This window comes from Quercus suber, unplaced genomic scaffold (assembly GCF_002906115.3).
Source record: "Quercus suber isolate HL8 unplaced genomic scaffold, Cork oak 2.0 scaffold_205, whole genome shotgun sequence".
Taxonomy (NCBI): Eukaryota; Viridiplantae; Streptophyta; class Magnoliopsida; order Fagales; family Fagaceae; genus Quercus; species Quercus suber.
The window spans coordinates 639,675-660,040 of NW_027069663.1; the positions used below are offsets into that span (position 1 = coordinate 639,675).

Below are 20,366 nucleotides of genomic sequence, written 5' to 3' on the forward strand. Positions count from 1 at the left end.
GCAGCATCTTATCTGTTTGAGGATGCAATAGAAATGGTGTGCTTCATCAAGTAAGAATTTATGTTAATGAAAATATCCTTCACTTGATCAAATGGGAAGTTAGAAGGAGAACTGAAGGGAATGGCTATTTTACTATTTCTGTCCAAAACAGAGTTTTGTGTTGTGTATGGGGAATTCCAGTTTTGCTATTAGGTGTTGTTACTCTTTTCATTTGGTGCAATACAATCTTCTCATTCATCCAAAAAAACAAAAGGAAACATTTTACCGTAAAACATTAGGGAATTTGCATCATTAGCGAAAATTGTGATGCTACAAAGATGGTGTTAGTACTCCACAGCAAATGCTCTTAACATTTCTGAGAAGCATGGAAGATACCAAGGGTTGCTAGTGAAACTAATACCTTGAAAAAATTTGATGTTACAAAAGATTTCCTTCAAGATTCTATTTCAATATACTAAAAATTCTCACACGCTCGGACATACCTTTTGAATACAATATTGATTGAGTGCCTGCCTTCAAAGCTCCATGGAGAAGTCAATGGAGTGATCTCACTGAACTCAGCAACTCAGAATCAACACTCAAAAACTATCAATCTGACAGTAGACACAACCACGCTAAATATACTATACCCTCTTGCTTATTTTACACTATACATAGTCAGGAAACTGAGTGACGCCTTCTCTTCTGAAATGGAAATCGACTCTCTGAGTTTGCCTTACCTCCTATAGGCTTAATGCTATTAATCCGAAACAAGGAATTGAGCTTGCTTAATTTTTTGGTGAATGACTTAAATAGCTTGTTGGCAGGATGGGTTTTTACAAGCTCCTGTTTCATAGACACATGATCCTTCTCTAAGTCCGTTAGCCTCATTCTCATTCTTGCAACTTCAAGCTTCAACTCTCGGTTCTCTCTTCTCACTGATGCATAATTGTCTCTTGGTGAGATGGCTCCACTTCCAGCACCACTGCCTGAACGTTGAGGGAATTGACCATTGATTGTGCCAAAGAAGAATTGGTTATGACCCCCATTCATAGCATTCCGAAGCCTGATTTGCTCAAAGTAAAGGACTTGGACTGCCATTTGCACTGGTAACCTTTCATTTTGTGCTGCATGACTGCAAGCTTCTTGGGATAGTTTCTGGCAGTCAATTGTTTTACAAAGTCTGTAGCGTTCAGGGTCCTTCATATTTGGATGAACCTGCAATGGGAAGCACAAATTGTTGCTCAAAACCTTGCAAAGAAAAATCTAACTGCAAGTATTGATTTTTTCAGAATTTCATTGTGAGAGAGAGAGAGAGAGAGAGAGAGAGAGGAAGTAGCTTACTTTTAGGAAGATATCCACAGCTCTGTACAATCCATCACTAACTACACGTGCATGATCTGGAAGCAGTTCTGCCAGTGCTATGAACTTTGTCGGTGTCAAGTTTGGGTCTAGTGCAACTTCAGCAAGATAATTGTCCAATAACTTTGATACCTTGAGAATTGAACTCTGTTTAGGAGATCCAGGGCTGTCAAAATCATATACCATTTCACTTTCATCCCTCAAGTGATTATTATCTTCATCGTCATCCTCATCCAAGTTCAGAAAAATAGAGAATATCCTCACAATTGAATCTGCATCATAAATTGTGCTGTGGTTATTTCCATGTGAATTTGCAGGAATTAGGATGTCTTCAAGAATTGCCTGGTCCAGTTGCAGACCAATTCGCCTCTCCAAATCTGATCTGCAGGAAGTAGATGCTGATGCTGCTATTGCTGTTTTCAACAAACTTGAAAGAAATGCCATTGGAACTTGACTCTTCCTTGATTGTGTAGGTAGTAAGCTAATTATTGCTTCAACAATGACTCTTTGCTTCTTCTGCAATTCCAAATCCAAGAGACTTCCTTTGACCAGGTGGGGGTCCTTGGCAACAAGTCCTTGAAGAGAATTATGGGCATAGTTTATCAAAATTTTGCAAATCATATCCTGTTTTAGACCCTTGGATTTTACTGCAGTCAGAACCCGTTGGAAGAAATCAAGATTAAGCATTGTGAGTGATTTTCCCCACCAGTCTGCCGGTGTTTCTGGTTCCACGTTTGGTATAGTTTTTGCAGGGAAGTTATGGTCAAGCTTTAATAATCCAGAGGTAAGCTGCTCTTTGCATGCATTACTTGCAATTGCATTGATAAGCCTGCTAACTAGGTTGACATCTTCTGCTATAGGCAATAGGCTTTCACATCGGTGAAGAACAGTTATTGAGCTTGATATATTTGGGAGCACCATCTCCTTTAGATATGCCTCAGTTCTACTTTCCAGGTTTTTCTCTGAAAACTCCTCAGTCATTTCCAGGAAATGAGCTGTACAACGTAGCATAGCCACATTTGAGAGTGTAATCTCAACATTTACTCCATAACAAAACTTTGCAGCTAGCTCAAATGCCTCTGGTCCACCAGGAACAGCAGGGACATTTATGCGTGTAACTTTTGATTCTTTTGCTTCCAACAACAATTTTCGTATTCTTCCACTACGAGAAACTAGGGGGAACTGCAAAAAAATCAGGACCGTATAACTTAATTATATGCAAATTATTGTAATTATCAAGAATAATTTGTTGTTTCATTAATTGTAGTTAAATCTGTTCTTGGTGGATGGGTCGTTAAACCAAACAGCTTGAAATTCTCTTGAAAAGGACTTGAATGCAGGACTGGTGTCATATAGATCATTTATGTGATTTTGAATATTTTAGAAGTACAAATATTGGAGTCTCAAGATTTAATGACAATGTGAAAAAGGATTTATGTACAACACAAACTGTCCTAAAGATACCGCCAAAGTAACTTGGCAGCTGAAAAGTGTAATGCTTGCAGTAATAAACTGTAAATTGCTTGATATACAAAAAAGTATTGCTAATGTTGTACCATCCTTACCTTATGAAGTGCGAAGCTTGAGGCTCCTACTTCGACAGTAAGATCGCTAGAAACATCAGATATTGGCCTGCAAGAAATGAACTGGATGAAGTAGTTTTGAAGAAAGAGAATAATTTCAGAAAAAGAAATACTTGTATGCATACATTGTTGTTAGTGCTAATAATTTAGAAACCTTGCAGGAGCTTCTCCTACCATAAACTTCCATTCCCATGTTCCTATACTGTAGTTACCTTAACTTAAGGACTGTGTGATCCATCTTCATTATATGATTGATTTGGATGGCCCAGATAGGGAAAAATTATGACTCAATTATTACAAAATGAGTGAGACTGGAGTCACTGGAGCAGCAGTGCTCTAGACAATATGGTTAGATATGGCGATTTGCAATGGTAAAAAGTTGACTTGAAATTTGTGGTGTGGTTATGGTTTGGCATTAAAAACAATTTGGCCAATTTACTGACTTGTAGAGATATGATGGGAGCCATATGGGTCCCTCTGGATTAATTAGATAGCAGCCCATGCTTGCTATGTTCTATGTATAGCTAGAAGGCATGTCATACTCAATGAACCAACCATACTGTAGGACCTGTCCGTACTTGTGTTTGGACTCATCAATAGTAAAATTGCACAAAATTATTGCCCGGCAAACACTAATTCCAGTTCACAATGTTGATAGTGCAGAATGGAATGTAGACACTAATCAGTCCTGCCTCGTGCGACTGTCTTATGAGTAAAAGGTTTTCAAGATCAAGTTCAGTTGATCTGTCATACTCGGTGCTTACTATTATATGCTGTAACAATAAATTTGGAGGGCTATGGTTTATGCTGATGAAAATTGAAGCCTATCTAACTGTCTGGCCTACCAAAAGGCTCTATTCCAGGAAATTTAATCCCAAAAAGATGCTGTTTTCAGCTTCTTGTTCATCCATCAGGTTTTGACTATTCACGATACAGGAAAAAGAAATCGTGACAGTAACCTGATAAGATCCAGAACACTAAGTTATTTCAACATTTCAGACCCCAAATTGTGGTTGAATGTCCCAGATCTACCATCTTTGGTAATGTTATGAAAACGATGATTCAACTTAAATTCTAAAATATTACCAACACACAATAACAACAACAACCCAGCTTTAGTCCTAAAAATTTGGGGTCGGCTATGGATTGTCAACAATTCAACCACATGTAAAATATTATTAACAGTTAGAGAATGAAGGAAATGGTAAATTTCAGACCATGTTTTGTTTTGGTCACCTTCTAGGCTACAATTTCTAGCACTTTGCACTACTAATTAGAGATTTATTAAACCACTTTCTTGTATTATACCTTACTGGTATTTCTAGCTCAAGGATTACAAGAAATATGAATGTAATGGTGAAAGTCCTCATGCTTGAATTTGCAACCATCAATTAGCTACATAGGAAAACATTGCATAGAATGAAACTAAACTACAATATGCAAAGGTTAAGAGTCAGGAAGGAGAAGATTACCATTCTGTGGCATGCCTTATACTGGAACTTGGACGAAATGACCTCTTTCCTGATATGCTTGGCTTCAATTCACCAACAGTAACAACACCCATATCTTAAAAGAAGTGGCAATTCTGGCCTGAAAAATCCCACTGACAGTTCTGCACCACCAACCCCACTAACAAGTGTCACTCTTTCAAGAAGAATATGGAACTCTCTTAACAAACTCTCTCATTTCAGTTTCAAACCAAGACTGAGAATGTTATTCCTTAAGGCCACCCTTCCCACCTTCTCTCTGGATAGAAAGCTACACTGAGGTGAAACTTGAGTGCCACATGAACCCATGTTGGATCAAAGGGTGGTCATGATGACTTTAAAACATACCTTAATGAGTGTTTATAATGTGGTTAATCTTAAAGTCAAGAAACAATGCAGGTGTGCATGCACTTTTCGGTGAAAGGTAGGGGGGACTTGGGGAGTGACCTTCCTTTTACATGGTTTTTGTTATGAGAAATTGCAGGAATCCTGAAGGGTTGCAATGCTTTTGGGGTCTATAATCATGGCTAGTGAAAGCTACCTACAAAAAGATTAGCTTAAATTAAGTTTAGATTATGTGTAAAGCTAACTAAAGTGGAAATTAAGAGGATGAGTTGGATTACATGTTATAATGAAAACCACTGTACATCCAACTTAAAAACTGAAACTCACAAAAAAAAGAATTCTATCAGTGTCCTAACCAAACGATAAAAAATAATTATTATAGAGTAGACATTTTAAAGTTTCAAATGTTATCGTATCTAAAAGTTTTAAAAGTTATTGTATCTAAAGAAAAATACATGTGTGGAAAATGTTGTGTTAGCCTCAACCTCAAGGGCAGAACTTTGTCTCATTGCTTTGTGAAATTGTGTGAACACTAACTTCTGGCCTGGTTGTATCCCACGCACCAAAAAAAGCAACTTGCATGCAGACAATCAAATGCTGGTGATTTTGACATTTCTGTGCCATAAACACTAATCCCGGGGATGGTTGGGGTTTGAGAAACTTACCAAGAGCACGGTTCCCATTTGATGTTGATTTTTGTATAATTGACGACCAAGTATACATTTTTGGTCAACAATAACACACTGACATTATAGATGTGTTATGCACGTAGGCCAGTTGAGTAAACATTAGATTACTTGAATTTAAATACTATACACACATATAATATACTATATACATAGATAAATTAGTAATAATTTTCATATAATACATTTGCTTACTTTAATTTAAATATTACACCCAGATAAATTATTTAACACACGCAAACATACAAATAAATGAATAAATATATGTATCAAACCATTAATTTATGTAACAAAATTAGTGTATGTACCTGTAGTGCGACAACTGTGGATTAATCATGGCATAAGATTGCATCGATCGAATGGTAATGATGACCCCATCAATTCCTTCCCTTTTGTTGCTGGATGACTGTTAGGTTATCAATAAAACTTATGGTTGATCATGTGGTTAATATCATTCCATCATATTTTACCAAAATAAAAAAAATAAAAAAAATGATGATTTCATCATAGGCCCTTTCTCAACTTTCTCTCTATAAAATATTTGTTATTATTATTATTATTATTATTATTATTTATTTATTTATTTAATTTTATAAAGTTGTTAGCACCTATATTACAGGCAGCCAAAAGAATGGCATTTTTCTTTTCATTTTTATATTTCTATTCTTCTCCTTTTTAAAAAGTTTGGCTGGTGGTCCATTTAATTTTTATTCCCATATAGTTGCAAAGCACTGCAATGAATTGAAGCCTTGAGCCAGGTGGGTGCAAAATGTTGCAATTGAGTACCCTTAATGCTCCACCCTTTTTTTTTTTCCTCTGACACTTCTGCTCCCATTCTTCTGTGTTCAATTATTCATACAAACTTCAATGTGGACCAATTGCTTCAAAATGAGGAGTCATCTAGATCCATAAGCATATTTCTTCATGTAATTATGTGCAATAATGTTTTTTTTTGCTAGATTCTTTAAAAAAATTAAGTATATCTTCAAGTTGAAACAATTTTCTGTGATAGGCTTGTATCTCTTACTTTCTTTATCAAATTGCAATGCAAGTGTGCAATCCACCTAACCAAAACAGGGCAAAAGTACTATGGACTAAACGGTCTTGGCTAAATTGGGTTCTATTTCTCTAAAGTTCTAAACTGGTTCTTGAAATGACATGCAACTTAATGCAGTTATAATGTCTAGCTCTTTATGGAAAGCTCCCAAAGATACTTTCATATTCTATTAATAAATGCTCCCACAAATATAAATGCCTGTGGGGAGTAGGAGATAAAAATCGAGTTCAAGTTTTAGGAGGGAGTTTCACACACATATACAAATTAGGCTAGAGTAGAAATTCCATCTTGTATAAAAAAAAAAAAAAAAAAAAAATCCATGTCCCCTCAAGCTTCAGTTATTGTCTATATCCTGCATGAAAGCTTTCATTTTTCATTATATTCACCTATTTGACAGTTGTTCCCTTTAAGTATTTAAAAAAAAGAAAAGAAAAAAGAGTTGGACAAAAGCTTTATCAATGTATTTGAATAAGGCCATGTCTTATTATATTCTATGAGAAAAAATTCTATCAGTAAGTCAAAGTGTGATAGTCTTTTGAGAACAGGGCGGCCTCTAAAGATTTATTAATGGAACTTGTCTCCTTAGAAATGGTTATAAACATATGATATTTTTGAGTTTCCAATTCAACTGGCCCAACACTATCTCTTCCCTTTTAGCTTTTGGTATATATACCTGCAACCCCTCCCCTCCTTTTAGTCAATTAATTTCAAGAAAGAGATGGATAGATAAATTATAAATCCTTTACTTATGGGCTTAATGATTATATACAAATGTACCAATTCTAAGTTCAAAGTTTCAAGGACCAGTGATGGTTATTGGTGCCTAAAATTTATTCTCTTATATTATGTTGACCTAAGTAGTTGATTGTAAATGGGAATGTTTTTTTTTTTCCTAATTTCAATTTCTTTTTCACAATTATGCACCATATATAGTGCTTCAAAAAAATTTTGAGACATTAATTTCTAAAAGCTTGGTTTCCTATGCCATAAAATTGGATCCAAAAAGGAAAAATAAAAAGGACTGCAATGGCCAAAAGTTTTTTTTTGACACTAAGGTAACGTTTGGTACACTGAATGAGGATTACGATATGGAATTGTAATCTTTATTACTAGGAATAAAATGTGTTGTAATGTAATAACTAAACATATTCATTAGTTTGGTTGTGAGTTATAATATTAGAATGAAACTTAACATTTATTTTAGGAAATTTCTTATTCATACAATTATATTTCCTTAAAAATTGTTATTTTTAAATTTAAGAGAGATATATGTTATTTTTTATGATTTTTTATTTTTATAATTGTTAGATGTATATGGAAAGTTTGTTTATTTGGAAATTTATTAAGTTTTGAAATTATTGCTCTTACTAAGGAATAGCTAATACAACCTTTTATAGATGAATTGTTATTCCTCATTTTGAAGAATAGACATTCATAAGGAATGATTATTCCTTGTAATAAAAACATAACCAAACTAAAGAATAACAAAACCATAGGAATAACTATTACATTACAATGTCTATTACAGTCTACCAAACATACCCTAAGGTAAGGTCATGAAAGGAAAGGGAGTTGAATCATTAGTGCAGGTATGCAAAGCTGGTAGCCATAATTATGGTGTACCGAAAACATATGCGCCTACCCTTTTTTGAATCTTCTAGAACGTTATATTATATGCTGCACTGCATCACATGTACAAGGATGATTGCATGGTTCATTATAATCCTAAGAATAAGATCATTCACCGTCGCTAACCAAATTAAAGTTGGCACTAAAATGTGCTCTATATATGTTTTGTCAAGTGTATTGTATAATATTATCACATCATTCCATATACCCTAAATTGGATAATTATCCTTTAGATCATATTAGGAGTGTCCATAGATTCGTGAAACCCAATACAACTGCTCAATCCAGACCGACGACCTCATGGTTAATTTTCGATTTTGCCGATTAGCAGCGAGTTTCATTATGTGAAATTGACCCTCATTGAGCATAGAGCGAGTGGAGAGATAGTTAACTGACGGGCGGAGCAAAAATCTGCCCAAAGTTAACCAATGAACACTCCTAAATCATATGATGATCGTGTGATCTTAATCGTGGAAATGTGTTAATTTGACAAACATATTGTTTAGCCTCTCTTTTAAGTTTTAACTATTAAATTTATGTTGACAAAATGATTATAATTTAGTATTTGTCTCGCTTAAATAAGGCTTTTGGAGAGATGAATTTGGAGATCGTTTCACATTATTATTATTATTTTTTAATAAAGAAATGGTCACTCTGAAAAGTAAAAACTTACAAAAGACTCAAATAACTGAAGACTTTATCATTAGTCATTATATGAAAGAGGAAAAGATGATGGTTAGGGAATAATATGGGGTTAATATATATATATATATATATATATATATTTTCACATTTTGGGAAGGTGAAATAATAAGCAGCTTTCATTTTCGCTATTAAAAAATCCATCAAAATGGGGACAAAAAATGTTTCACTGTTAAAAAAAGGCTAGGTTATACATGGGCCTCCGCATGATAGCCCCTAATCTGATCTCCGGGCTTTACAGATCACACACAGATGGGCCTGTTCCATTTCAAGGGCCCCAATGAGTACGGACTACTTGGATTCTTTATAGCCTCATAGTCATAGAGTTTAGAGTCCCATTCACATCAATGTACACCTCTTATTCTTAAGCTATCAATGTGTGACCCAAACAGGTTGAGATGAAATGAACGTTGCTATTTTGTTCAAAGTGAAACAAACAGGTTGAGTGATGATATTTTGCTCAAAGTGATTGTTTTTGAACCCAAAGTTTTTCTCATGTCAATGATGGCAGTTTGGAACTTCATCATTTTTCAACAAAGTAAAAATGCATTTTGAAGTATAAGCTTTTTAACCAAGATAAAAGTGAACCAAAACAACACACACATGCGCATACTTTGACCAGCCTTCACGCTTAAAAACAAAGTTAAAAGTGGAAGCAAGCTATTGATTTTGTTGTCCCAAGCTAAGACCATGTGGTCACGTGTGCATCAAGGTATCCGTTACAATGGCATTGGATCCGAGATAATATTAGGAAACCCAAATTGAGTATAGGGGAACTTTTGAAACCTGTTAGGAATTCTTTTGCAATGATAATTTGTTGTTTATATTAATTCTTATAAACAAAATAATAATTTAATTGTAATTTGTGCAAATGTGTGTGTGTATATATATAAAGTTTTTTTTTTCATGATAGCCCCTAATCTGATCTCCGGGCTTTACAGATCACACACAGATGGGCCTGTTCCATTTCAAGGGCCCCAATGAGTACGGACTACTTGGATTCTTTATAGCCTCATAGTCATAGAGTTTAGAGTCCCATTCACATCAATGTACACCTCTTATTCTTAAGCTATCAATGTGTGACCCAAACAGGTTGAGATGAAATGAACGTTGCTATTTTGTTCAAAGTGAAACAAACAGGTTGAGTGATGATATTTTGCTCAAAGTGATTGTTTTTGAACCCAAAGTTTTTCTCATGTCAATGATGGCAGTTTGGAACTTCATCATTTTTCAACAAAGTAAAAATGCATTTTGAAGTATAAGCTTTTTAACCAAGATAAAAGTGAACCAAAACAACACACACATGCGCATACTTTGACCAGCCTTCACGCTTAAAAACAAAGTTAAAAGTGGAAGCAAGCTATTGATTTTGTTGTCCCAAGCAAAGACCATGTGGTCACGTGTGCATCAAGGTATCCGTTACAATGGCATTGGATCCGAGATAATATTAGGAAACCCAAATTGAGTATAGGGGAACTTTTGAAACCTGTTAGGAATTCTTTTGCAATGATAATTTGTTGTTTATATTAATTCTTATAAACAAAATAATAATTTAATTGTAATTTGTGCAAATGTGTGTGTGTATATATATAAAGTTTTTTTTTTTCCTCAAAAAAAAAAAACTTTATATCTTAGGTGATTGATAATATTTAACTATATTTTTTTTTGTTGAGAGATTTCAACTTATGGCGTCCATACTTGATGATAGCTCTTTATTATCAGATTAAAATACCAATTAGTTTTTAGTGTAGGCGGAGATTGAACCTCAAATCTTTTATTCAACCATCAGAGACTTTATTAGTTGAGCTAACTAAAACACACTTAACTATATTATTTTTATAAACCATTCTAGCAAAACTTAATTTGGTCTATTAATTTTGTCTTATTTGGATTTTTTAGGTCCTATAATAATTCCTATCCTGTTGTAAACTCGTAATTATGTCCCTATCCCTATATCTTATCATAATTTGTTTGAATAGCCTTTTTGTTGTGCTTGATTTAATTTTGGACCATTCCCGAATTCGGTTGAATAGACCGACTTTCAACAACGTCTTCTTTGTTGATGATATTTTCTTATTTGCACATGTAATGACGGATTATTGAGTTGGGTTGGTTTGATTTTTACCCATTTTATGGTTATAGTTGAGTTGAGTTTTTTCAACCTCACCTAACACAACCTATGCATGTTCAAGCCCAAATAAGATAGGATGGGCTTCTCTGCCATCTAATGCATTTAACTCCACACATTATAGAGGGTCCCCTGACATAGTGTGGGAGTCACATAATCCTAACTTTTCATTTTATAGATATAGGCCCATGGTTTAGACTAGACTATTCAGTACTAGTAAAGAACTAAGAATCAAATAAAGAACTAAGAATCAAATAAGCTTGCTAATAATGAAGCCAGCGAGACAATGAAAATACAAGTGGGAAAAACTCCTATATACAGTGATCAGATGATCACCATGTTCATTCATCTGTTGTTGTGTTGGACGCTACACCAGGCCCTTGATCACATGCCGACATTGAAACCCGCCAAACAACGTTAGATGAATAACTTCAGGAATTATGGATTACTCGACATGCATGGTGTTATCATGCCAACTATATAGAAATTGATACAAGCACCCAAAACCAGGCAAGTTTGGTGCTTTAGAGATTGATCAAATGCAAATTAAAATTATTTTAATTAGAAGTCACTTTAATTTATAAGGGATTTTGTAGTGGTTGACAGATCGGTTTGCAAGTGGTATATTGTCGTGCGCAACAAATAATTTAAAAGGCACAAGACATGAGTTTGCAATTGCTAGCATGAGCGAGCTGGGAGCTTAGGTACAGGAAGTTGTGTGAATATTATCTATACTTCAACAATTTTCTTCTATAGTAAATTTGCTAATTTAGACTTGCCCCTTAATTGTTTTTACCTACTGTTTAGGGTTTTCAATCATTTTGTGAATATTATTTGCCTGTGTTTGTGTGTGTTTTTATGATCTATGTGCTATACTATTTGAATATGTTTAACCATCAAACATTGTGATTAGAACCCTGATTAATTAATAACTATTAAGATTAAAAATTGAATAAATGAATTAGAATTCAGTAGTTAAGCTGATTAGGGGGTTTAAATAGCGTTTTATAATAAAATTCGAAAAGTGAAGATTTTTTTATTATCAGATTTGAATAAATTTGTATTAAGCATGGTAATGCATGAATGCTATCAAAGATGGAATTATGTAGGGACTAAGGGGGGCCATGGACCCCTATTCCCAAAATTATTAATAGTTTGGCCTCCCAAAATATATTATATGGCCCCCCTTAAAAAAAAAAAAACTTTTATGGAACTTTAAAAAAGTTACAAAAATTATAGTATCTCATATAAAATTATGAGATTATAAATAGATTATACAAATTGTAAAAATATACCCACTCAAATTCATTATTTTTTTGAAAATAGTACATGACTATTCTTTAGTGATTCTAATACATTGTTTCTTTCTTATATTTCTAGTAATTAATTTTTTGGTCTTTGGGATAAGAAAGAGTGCAAAAGTTACGTGAGATATCAATTGAAAAGAAGATAGAGTTTTTTGAGAAACTGATTGGAGTAATAGTTTCCTAAAATGGTTTTTGATCAATGTATTGCTTTGTTATTTGTGGGTCAAATAATTAGTATATTTGCTAGGCATCTAGTGTATTCCATAAATTTGTTAGTATTGTGAGTGGTAAATAAAAATATCAGAAATTCAAATGTTTAAAAGGTTAATTCACTAAAGCAAAAATTATCTCATGACACTTGAATAATACTAATTAAATATATTACAAATACAACATAAGTGCACAATAAAATTCATTTTTATTTTATATAAAACTTAAAGATCTTTCAACTACTTAATAACATATGGTTTATTCAATTTTATACGAAAGAAAATAGTACATAAACAAAATGTACAATGTTTAAAACATCTAAAAAAGAATTTTAATGAAGAATTTATTTTTTATAATTTTAGTTTAATTATCTCTCACAAAATATAAAAAATTCTGCACACATTTTCAAGCAAAATAGCAAAAGTATACATAATTACGTATGAACATATGTGTATGTATGTGCATGCTTGTGTATTTATTTTGTGATATGTGTTTATACAATATTATATGTGTATGTATGTGCATGCTTGTGTATTTATTTTGTGATATGTGTTTATACAATATCATTTTTAAAGGATGTATTAGCTAGAAGCGCGCGCGTGTATATATATATATATATATAGACGCACACGTATTAGACTACTAGTCTATTAATATATTATTATTCAGAAAAGATAAAGAAAAGAAAAGAATACATAATCCTTCCACTTTCTGTGTTCACCATCTACGTTTTATCATATTCCACGACAAAACTTTTACATCCCTTGGCGTCTCATTATGCTTTTTATGCAGATTTCTTCTGCAGCTCCCTTCTTTTGCCAGTTGCTTCTCTTTGTGTCTCAATCTCTCTCTGAATGCAGGTGCGACCGAGTGTGCTCAAAATCAGTTACTCTAATGCGTGCAGGCTACAGCCATTGATAATTAGTAGGTTCTCCAATACAATTTAGAACTTTCTCATCAGAGACAAACTTATGTAGCCTAGTTTTGCATTTTTCTCTGCTGGTCTAGGACAGAAGAGGAAGAAGAAGAAGAAGAAGCACAGGCAAGAACACCAACAATAATAATACTAATAACTCATAATATTATTCAGCAAAAAGGGAAAACTAATCCATGCCCATTCTCATTTTCATTATAGTACTATTTTAGAGCAATCCCCACCCAAAAAAGAAAAAAAAACATAGACTTTTATTGAAGCTAGTCTGCTTAACAAGCTGTTATTGAGTGTCCGTACGTACGTGAACAAAGTTAAGCTCCCCTCCATACCCATATAGCGTTAGACCTTAAAAGCAGTGGAACAAGCTCATTCCTTAAGAGAAGACTATTTACCTCAGTAGGGCCACCAATGAATTGCTGCCCTATGAACACAGCTGGTTGATTTTGCTGACGACCAAGTTGAGCCAGTGCACTCTCAATTTGCTGCCTGTTGGGCATCCTATCAAGATAGTACAACACAGGGTTTGCCCCAAACCCAGTTATGAGTGAGTTGACTGTGTGAGTCATTGGACAATTAATGTTCCTGCTGAAAATCACAACTGGGTTTTCAGCTACCAAGTTTGTCACTGCAGCCATTGGTTGTAATAAGCAAAAAGAAGTTGGGAATGTTATAGTGTTTGTAAGTGAGTGTTGGTGTTTTGCAGTGAAGAGCTTAGAGCTGCAATGGAGGCCTATTTATAATTTTATTGTGGAAGGTTTTGGTGTGGGTGTGGGGATGTATTGTTCGTCCGGAAGAATATAATGTTCAAAAAAATAAAGTGATTGGATTCTTCGAGATCAACCTTCATGATTGCTTGATAAAGACTTTCGGTTCTTTGGGAAAATAAGAATAACACGTTGCACATCATCTTCTTGTCAACGTTTTCTGCTTCGTTAAGCGCAGTGTGTCATATATCTTACATTCATGGAATAACAAGTTGCAGTTATATAAAATAATATTAGTTTATGAAAAAGTCAAATGTGATAATTCTATTGAGAAGAGGTGCATATATTTCTAATGCTATATTTATCTTCAAGGCATGTCCAAGATTTTGGTAATAGTGTCTTTGATTTTCTTTGTTCCACTTTGATTTTTGTCGGTTACATTACTAATTACACCATTTAACTTTGACTTATTCTGAAATTAATCATTTAAATTTCTTTTTAACTTTTTAACTAAAATTATTTTCGATTTCCCCCTCAAAAAAAAAAAAAAAAAAAGAACATTTATTTTCGATAGTCTTTTTGTCCAATTTGCATCGTTAAGTACAACAAAATTAATGTCATTTTGAAAAGTATGGAAAAAAAAAAAAAACTAATATATTACTAATTACACCATTTAACTTTGACTTATTCTGAAATTAATCATTTAAATTTCTTTTTAACTTTTTAACTAAAATTATTTTCGATTTCCCCCTCAAAAAAAAAAAAAAAAAAGAACATTTATTTTCGATAGTCTTTTTGTCCAATTTGCATCGTTAAGTACAACAAAATTAATGTCATTTTGAAAAGTATGGAAAAAAAAAAAAAACTAATACTAATGACAAGATGAGATAAAATTACAAGATAAGATGACTAAATTAAAAATATATTAAAGTTAAAAGAACTTGATAAACACATTAAATTTAGAAGATGTAATTTGTAAGTTATCTCTTTTCTGTTTTGTTAAATGGAGTGTCCAATACTCTTAGACTTTGCACAATGAATTTTTATTTTCCTCTAAGTTTCTCATAAAATCTCTGCCGTACTTCCCATAAAAAAAAAAAAAAAAACCTCTGCCGTACTCTCTATTTTGAAGCATCTCCCAAGGTGATAAAAAAGAAAAAAGAAAAGTTTGGGTTTATCCAAGTGGAAGCACCTTTCTGCCCCGGCTAGATTCGCATGCAGTTTTATGAAAGATATTATGCTTTGGAAAAAAAGGTAATACGGCCCTAAAATCATTAAAAAATTCCAAGTAGAGACCGTACTAGACGGAGACAAATATTCCTTAAGGAACCATAGCTTTATCCATTACCACGCATAGGACTAATTGGAAATAAAGGAAATGCCCCTTTAACATATATTTCTCTCACAAAAAACATATGATGGTTACTGTCTTAAGCAATTGGGAGATTCCTATATAACAAAATCTTTATCCTCTTTGATTCATTGATTCTCTATGAAAAAGTGTTTTCTGGTCAGTAATTAGGTTATAAGCATGCTAATATACTAAAAAGTCGGTAGAGTTAATTTGTAATCATAGTACAAATACAAGTATTACTGATCGAATTATTTCTTTGATTACATAGTTATTTATCAACGATCACTTTTTGCCATCTTGTTTTATCTATTTGAGTTATGAGAATAATGTATATTCTATTCTTCATAGATTGTGAAAACACCAATTTACTTATAAAAAAAAAAGGGTAAAATCACAGAATTTATTCATGTGTATAAAAGCATATGTGAAAACACCAAGAAGAAATTTTGAAAAAAAAAAAGATATTATGCTTTGGAAAAAAAAGGTAATACGGCCCTAATATCTTAAGAAAATTCCAAGTAGAGACCGTACTAGACGGAGACAATTATTCCTTAAGGACCCACAACTTTTATCCATTACCACACATAGGACTAATTGGAAAAAAAAGAAATGCCCCTTAACATATATTTCCCTCGCAAAAAACATATGATGGTTACTGTTTTAACCAATTGGGAGATTCCTATATAACAAAAATCTTTATCCTCTTTGATTCATTGATTCTCGGGAGAAAATGGGCTTTTGTCATTTCTTTTAAAAATATCTAGCAAAATGCTTAATGTCTGAAACTAATTGGAGAAATGCCTCTATTTTGAAACTCGATTTTCTAAAAATTGAGTTTCAAATGTATAACTCGATTTTTGGAACATCGAGTTATAGCGAACATGGACTTAGAATTTTATTTTATTTTATTTTAATTTTTTTTTCTAGAACTCAAGTTTCAGAAATTGGAACTCAAGTTCTAGAAAAATATATATATTTTTAAAAATTTTTTAGTTCGCTATAACTCGATTGTTATAACTCGATTGTCCAAAAATCGAGTTTCAAAACAAGGGCATTTCCTTAAATAGTTTCAAATATAAGACATTTTGCTAGATATTTAAAAATAAGAAGAGCAAAAGCCCATTTTATCCTTGATTCTCTATGAAAAAGTCTTTTTTGGTCGGTAATTAGGTTATGAGCATGCTAATATACAAAAAAGACTGTAGAGTTAATATGTAATCACAATACAAATACAAGTATGACTGACCAAATTATTTCTTTCATTACATAGCTATTTATCAATGATCACTTTTTTTCTGTCTTGTTTTATCTATTTGAGTTATGGGAATAATGTATATTCTATTCTTCATATATAGATTGTGAAAACACCAATTTACTTATAAAAAAAAATGGTAAAAACACTGAATTCATTCATATGTATAAAAGCATTTAGCACAAACAGGGACAGAACCATATACAGGTTGAGGGGGGCTGTGGCCCACCCCCCCCCCCCCCCCTATTCTTCTCTTCTACACATGCATCCACCAAAGTTAAAATTTGCCCCACAACCACTTTAAGAAATGTACCTTTTATCCTATATGTTCCCATCTCTATCTCTGATGAGGATTAGATTTGTGTAAAATGTATCTATTTATGGAGCTAGAATTACATGAAGAGGAATTTTTGCATCAAAAATTACCTAGAATAAATTACAAATAACAGTAGAGCGTACAACACAATTTAAAATACAGAAACCTCACAATGGTGCAGCATAAATCTGTTAAGTTTTGGTGATTACACATGACAACAATAAAGAACTCTTATTAATGCAGAACATACCACGCTAGATATCATTTTAACTAAAAGTAAATCTTAAATTAAATATTCTCCAATTAAAAATATTCAAAAAGATTACTGATTGATATAGTACCATAATAGGTTTATAATTTGACTAGAAAAGTCTTAAAAGCTCCTAAAATTAAGGAAATAAATCCCTCACTCTTTAAATTTAAAAAAAAAAAAATACATAATGCTTTTTATTAATAAAAAAAAATGTCTTCATGTTATGTTTTACTTCACTTACATAGTTGTTATGGGTTTTTAGGTTGACAAATTCCATGATTTGTAATCTTCATTGAGTTTGTAACAAGTTACTAGAAGTTCAAGATTAAGTGTCCAAGATGTAACTCAAAAAAAAGAAGAAAATGAAGACTTTTGACTACCATTCAATCGTTGCTTGATCAATCGAAGCATGGGTTTGTCAAACTTTCAATCATAGCTGGATTGATCAAAACAAGGTTTTTAACACTGCCTCAATGGTGAACTTGCTTGATCGAGATATAGGAATCCTGAATTTGACATGTATTAAATAAGTCAGTTGTTGACTTGAAAGTCGTGTTATACATTCAAACATTTAAAAAAGGCTTACTAAGGACGACTTCTTCAAAGATTTAGAGAGCTTATATTGGTTTTTCATCTCGCCACTGTACCTTGTGTTTTTTACTTTATTGTTTGTTACTTTACATATGGTGGCGTGCGGGTTGTGGACCTTGTGGTAATTAACCTATTATAATACTGTTTACATATTTGGTTAATTAGCGTAACTTAATTAATCCACTGACTAAGGGATCAAAATATAGCCTTTACAGTTGCATTGATAGGTAAAGCATTATGCAAACATGCGAAATGTACTCCACGTAAATGAAAAAATACATATGGAATAACTATGAATCGAAAGTAAATTTTAGTCTGTATAGTCTATAGGTCAGGTAAAGTGTTTTGACATGTCTAACAAAAACTAGTAACGATAGTGCTAAATTTCCTCTAAATACTTTATAAGTAAAGGGCTCAATGACACTCATGTGAGATATAACTGCATGGTCTGCAAGTCGTTTAATTAGGCAACACCCTATCTAGATCTAAGCCTTCCAATTATCTTTCACATCACAAATCACACCAAATCAAAACATTGGACGTCAACCTTCAAAACACAACATAGTTCAAAACGTCCAGAGTTTAAATTCTCACTCTCCCATTGTAACTATTGAATTAACAAATACCAATAACTTTTGTGCTCAAGGACGGAACTAGGATTCAAAGTCGAGGGGGGCAAATATAATTTTCTTGAGAGGGTAAATATAATTTTTCTTAGGCTTATTTTCTAAAATCTTAAATATTTACCTACTATTTAATATTTTAAAAAATTTGGNGACGCAAGTCAAGCGACGGAGCGAGTGACGAACGACGGAGCGAGCGACGAGCGACGAGCGATGGAGGTCACGGAGCGAGCGACGAGCGATGCGACCGATCGGCTATCTCCGATCCGATCCAATAAGCGATCTCCGATGACCGAACCCTAATGCGATGTGCTCTGGAGTCTGGACTGGAGCTCGAGTTGTGTTGGTCGACCGATCGCGGCGATGTCTGTTGGCTTGGGTTGCAGCGTTGGCTGCATTGCTCTGTTGATGTTTTTGTGTTTAGGTTTGCTTTATGATTTCTGATTTAGTGAATTTGTGTTTAGGTTTGCTTTAGTGATTGCAGCGTATATTGGGTTTTGGTTTTTTTTTTTTTTTTTTGTCTTTTATAAAATTTTAGAATTCGTGGGTTTGCTTTACCTGTTTGCATTTGTTGGGTTGTTTTTTTTTGTTTAGATTGGGTTTGCTTTACATTTAGGATTGATGTTGGGCTTTTTTTGGGCTCTGTTACAATTTTTTTTTTCAGATTTTAGTACAAAATTTTTTTTGGGCTTTTTTTTTTTCGCTTGAAAGTGGGATAAATAATTTTTTTTTTTTTTGAGAGTGTTCCACATTTTTCTTTGAGGGTGTTCCTCATTTTTTTTTAAGGGTAAATAAATAAAAAAATATAATTATTATATATATATTATAAAAAAAAAAAATTTCGAGTCAGGGTGTTCCTGGGAACACCCTGACTCCAACGTGGCGTCGCCACTGATTGAAACAATTAAATCATCAAATGCTGCTGGAATTAGGTACCGTCTGCACATGCATGTGAATCCATTGGTAAATTAGAACATATTATTCGTTCAATCAAAAACATGCATGCATGAATATTTGGTGATAATGCACAACCAAATCATGATGAAGAACCGTGGAACATGCATGTGTTGCATGCCAAAGCCCCATAAAGGATCACATCATGCACAAAGATTGGGCATTACGCAATAGTGAGCACTGTGGTTCGTTGAATGAAGAAGTAAATAGTAGTTTATGTACTAAAGATACCAGAAACCACCTGGGGAATTTTGACACAGAAATTCATCCCATCTAGCAGTGATCAATATATCTTGATTATAGTTGTGGAGAATAATTAGATTTGCCAAGAATAATATTATTAAGCAAAGATCTTTTAGGTCTGATCATTTGCATCGAGTTGCATATATCTTGTTCTATACTTGGAAAGGTTAGGTTTTGGAGAACTTTTTTTCTGTCATCCATCTAGAAAAGCATTAAAAAAGTTGAGTCATATTGTCATGTGTTTGAGTTATTTATCATATTTCATGCTTGAAAAAACTATACTTGGTGGAGACTTTCCTATTTCGCATCTATAAAAGCATAAAAGGAGAAGCATACAAATAGTTGTCAACCATCTTTGTCACTGAGAGAGGGGGGCCATGGGTGAGAGAGAGAGATAGAGAGAGGTGAATAATTTGTAGAAACAGTGACTTACAACCTTGATCTAATCCATGTTTGTGATGCTAGGAACCGTCCGCGCATTCCTTATATATTCTTCTCTTCTACACATGCATCCACCAAAGTTAAAATTTGCCCCACAACCACTTTAAGAAATGTACCTTTTATCCTATATGTTCCCATCTCTATCTCTGATGAGGATTAGATTTGTGTAAAATGTATCTATTTATGGAGCTAGAATTACATGAAGAGGAATTTTTGCATCAAAAAT

The 20,366-nt window shown here is 33.2% G+C and overlaps 2 protein-coding genes across 2 annotated transcripts; both read right to left on the reverse strand.

The window, feature by feature from the left end:
- Nucleotides 1-381: 381 nt before the first annotated feature.
- LOC112019220 (BTB/POZ domain-containing protein At1g03010) lies at nucleotides 382-5,015 on the reverse strand. Its single transcript, XM_024051744.2, has 4 exons — nucleotides 4,397-5,015; nucleotides 2,907-2,973; nucleotides 1,324-2,523; nucleotides 382-1,197 (listed from the first exon to the last, which is right to left on the reverse strand). The coding sequence occupies exons 1-4, from the start codon at nucleotides 4,486-4,488 to the stop codon at nucleotides 658-660; spliced, it is 1,899 nt and encodes a 632-aa protein (XP_023907512.2). The 5' UTR covers nucleotides 4,489-5,015; the 3' UTR covers nucleotides 382-657.
- Nucleotides 5,016-13,720: 8,705 nt separating this feature from the next.
- On the reverse strand, nucleotides 13,721-14,044 carry LOC112019231 (monothiol glutaredoxin-S6). Its single transcript, XM_024051761.1, has one exon. It carries the CDS (start codon nucleotides 14,042-14,044, stop codon nucleotides 13,721-13,723), a length of 324 nt encoding a protein of 107 aa, XP_023907529.1.
- Between the last annotated feature and the right edge of the window lie 6,322 nt (nucleotides 14,045-20,366).

Coding starts and splice junctions, on each gene's coding strand:
- LOC112019220 (XM_024051744.2), bottom strand. CDS start 4,488: ATGGGTGTTGTTACTGTTGGTGAATTGAAGCCAAGCATATCAGGAAAG. Junction 2,974..4,396: donor ATAAGGCATGCCACAGAATG/GTAATCTTCTCC, acceptor CATTTCTTGCAG/GCCAATATCTGATGTTTCTA. Junction 1,198..1,323: donor CTGTGGATATCTTCCTAAAA/GTAAGCTACTTC, acceptor TTCCCATTGCAG/GTTCATCCAAATATGAAGGA.
- LOC112019231 (XM_024051761.1), bottom strand. CDS start 14,044: ATGGCTGCAGTGACAAACTTGGTAGCTGAAAACCCAGTTGTGATTTTC.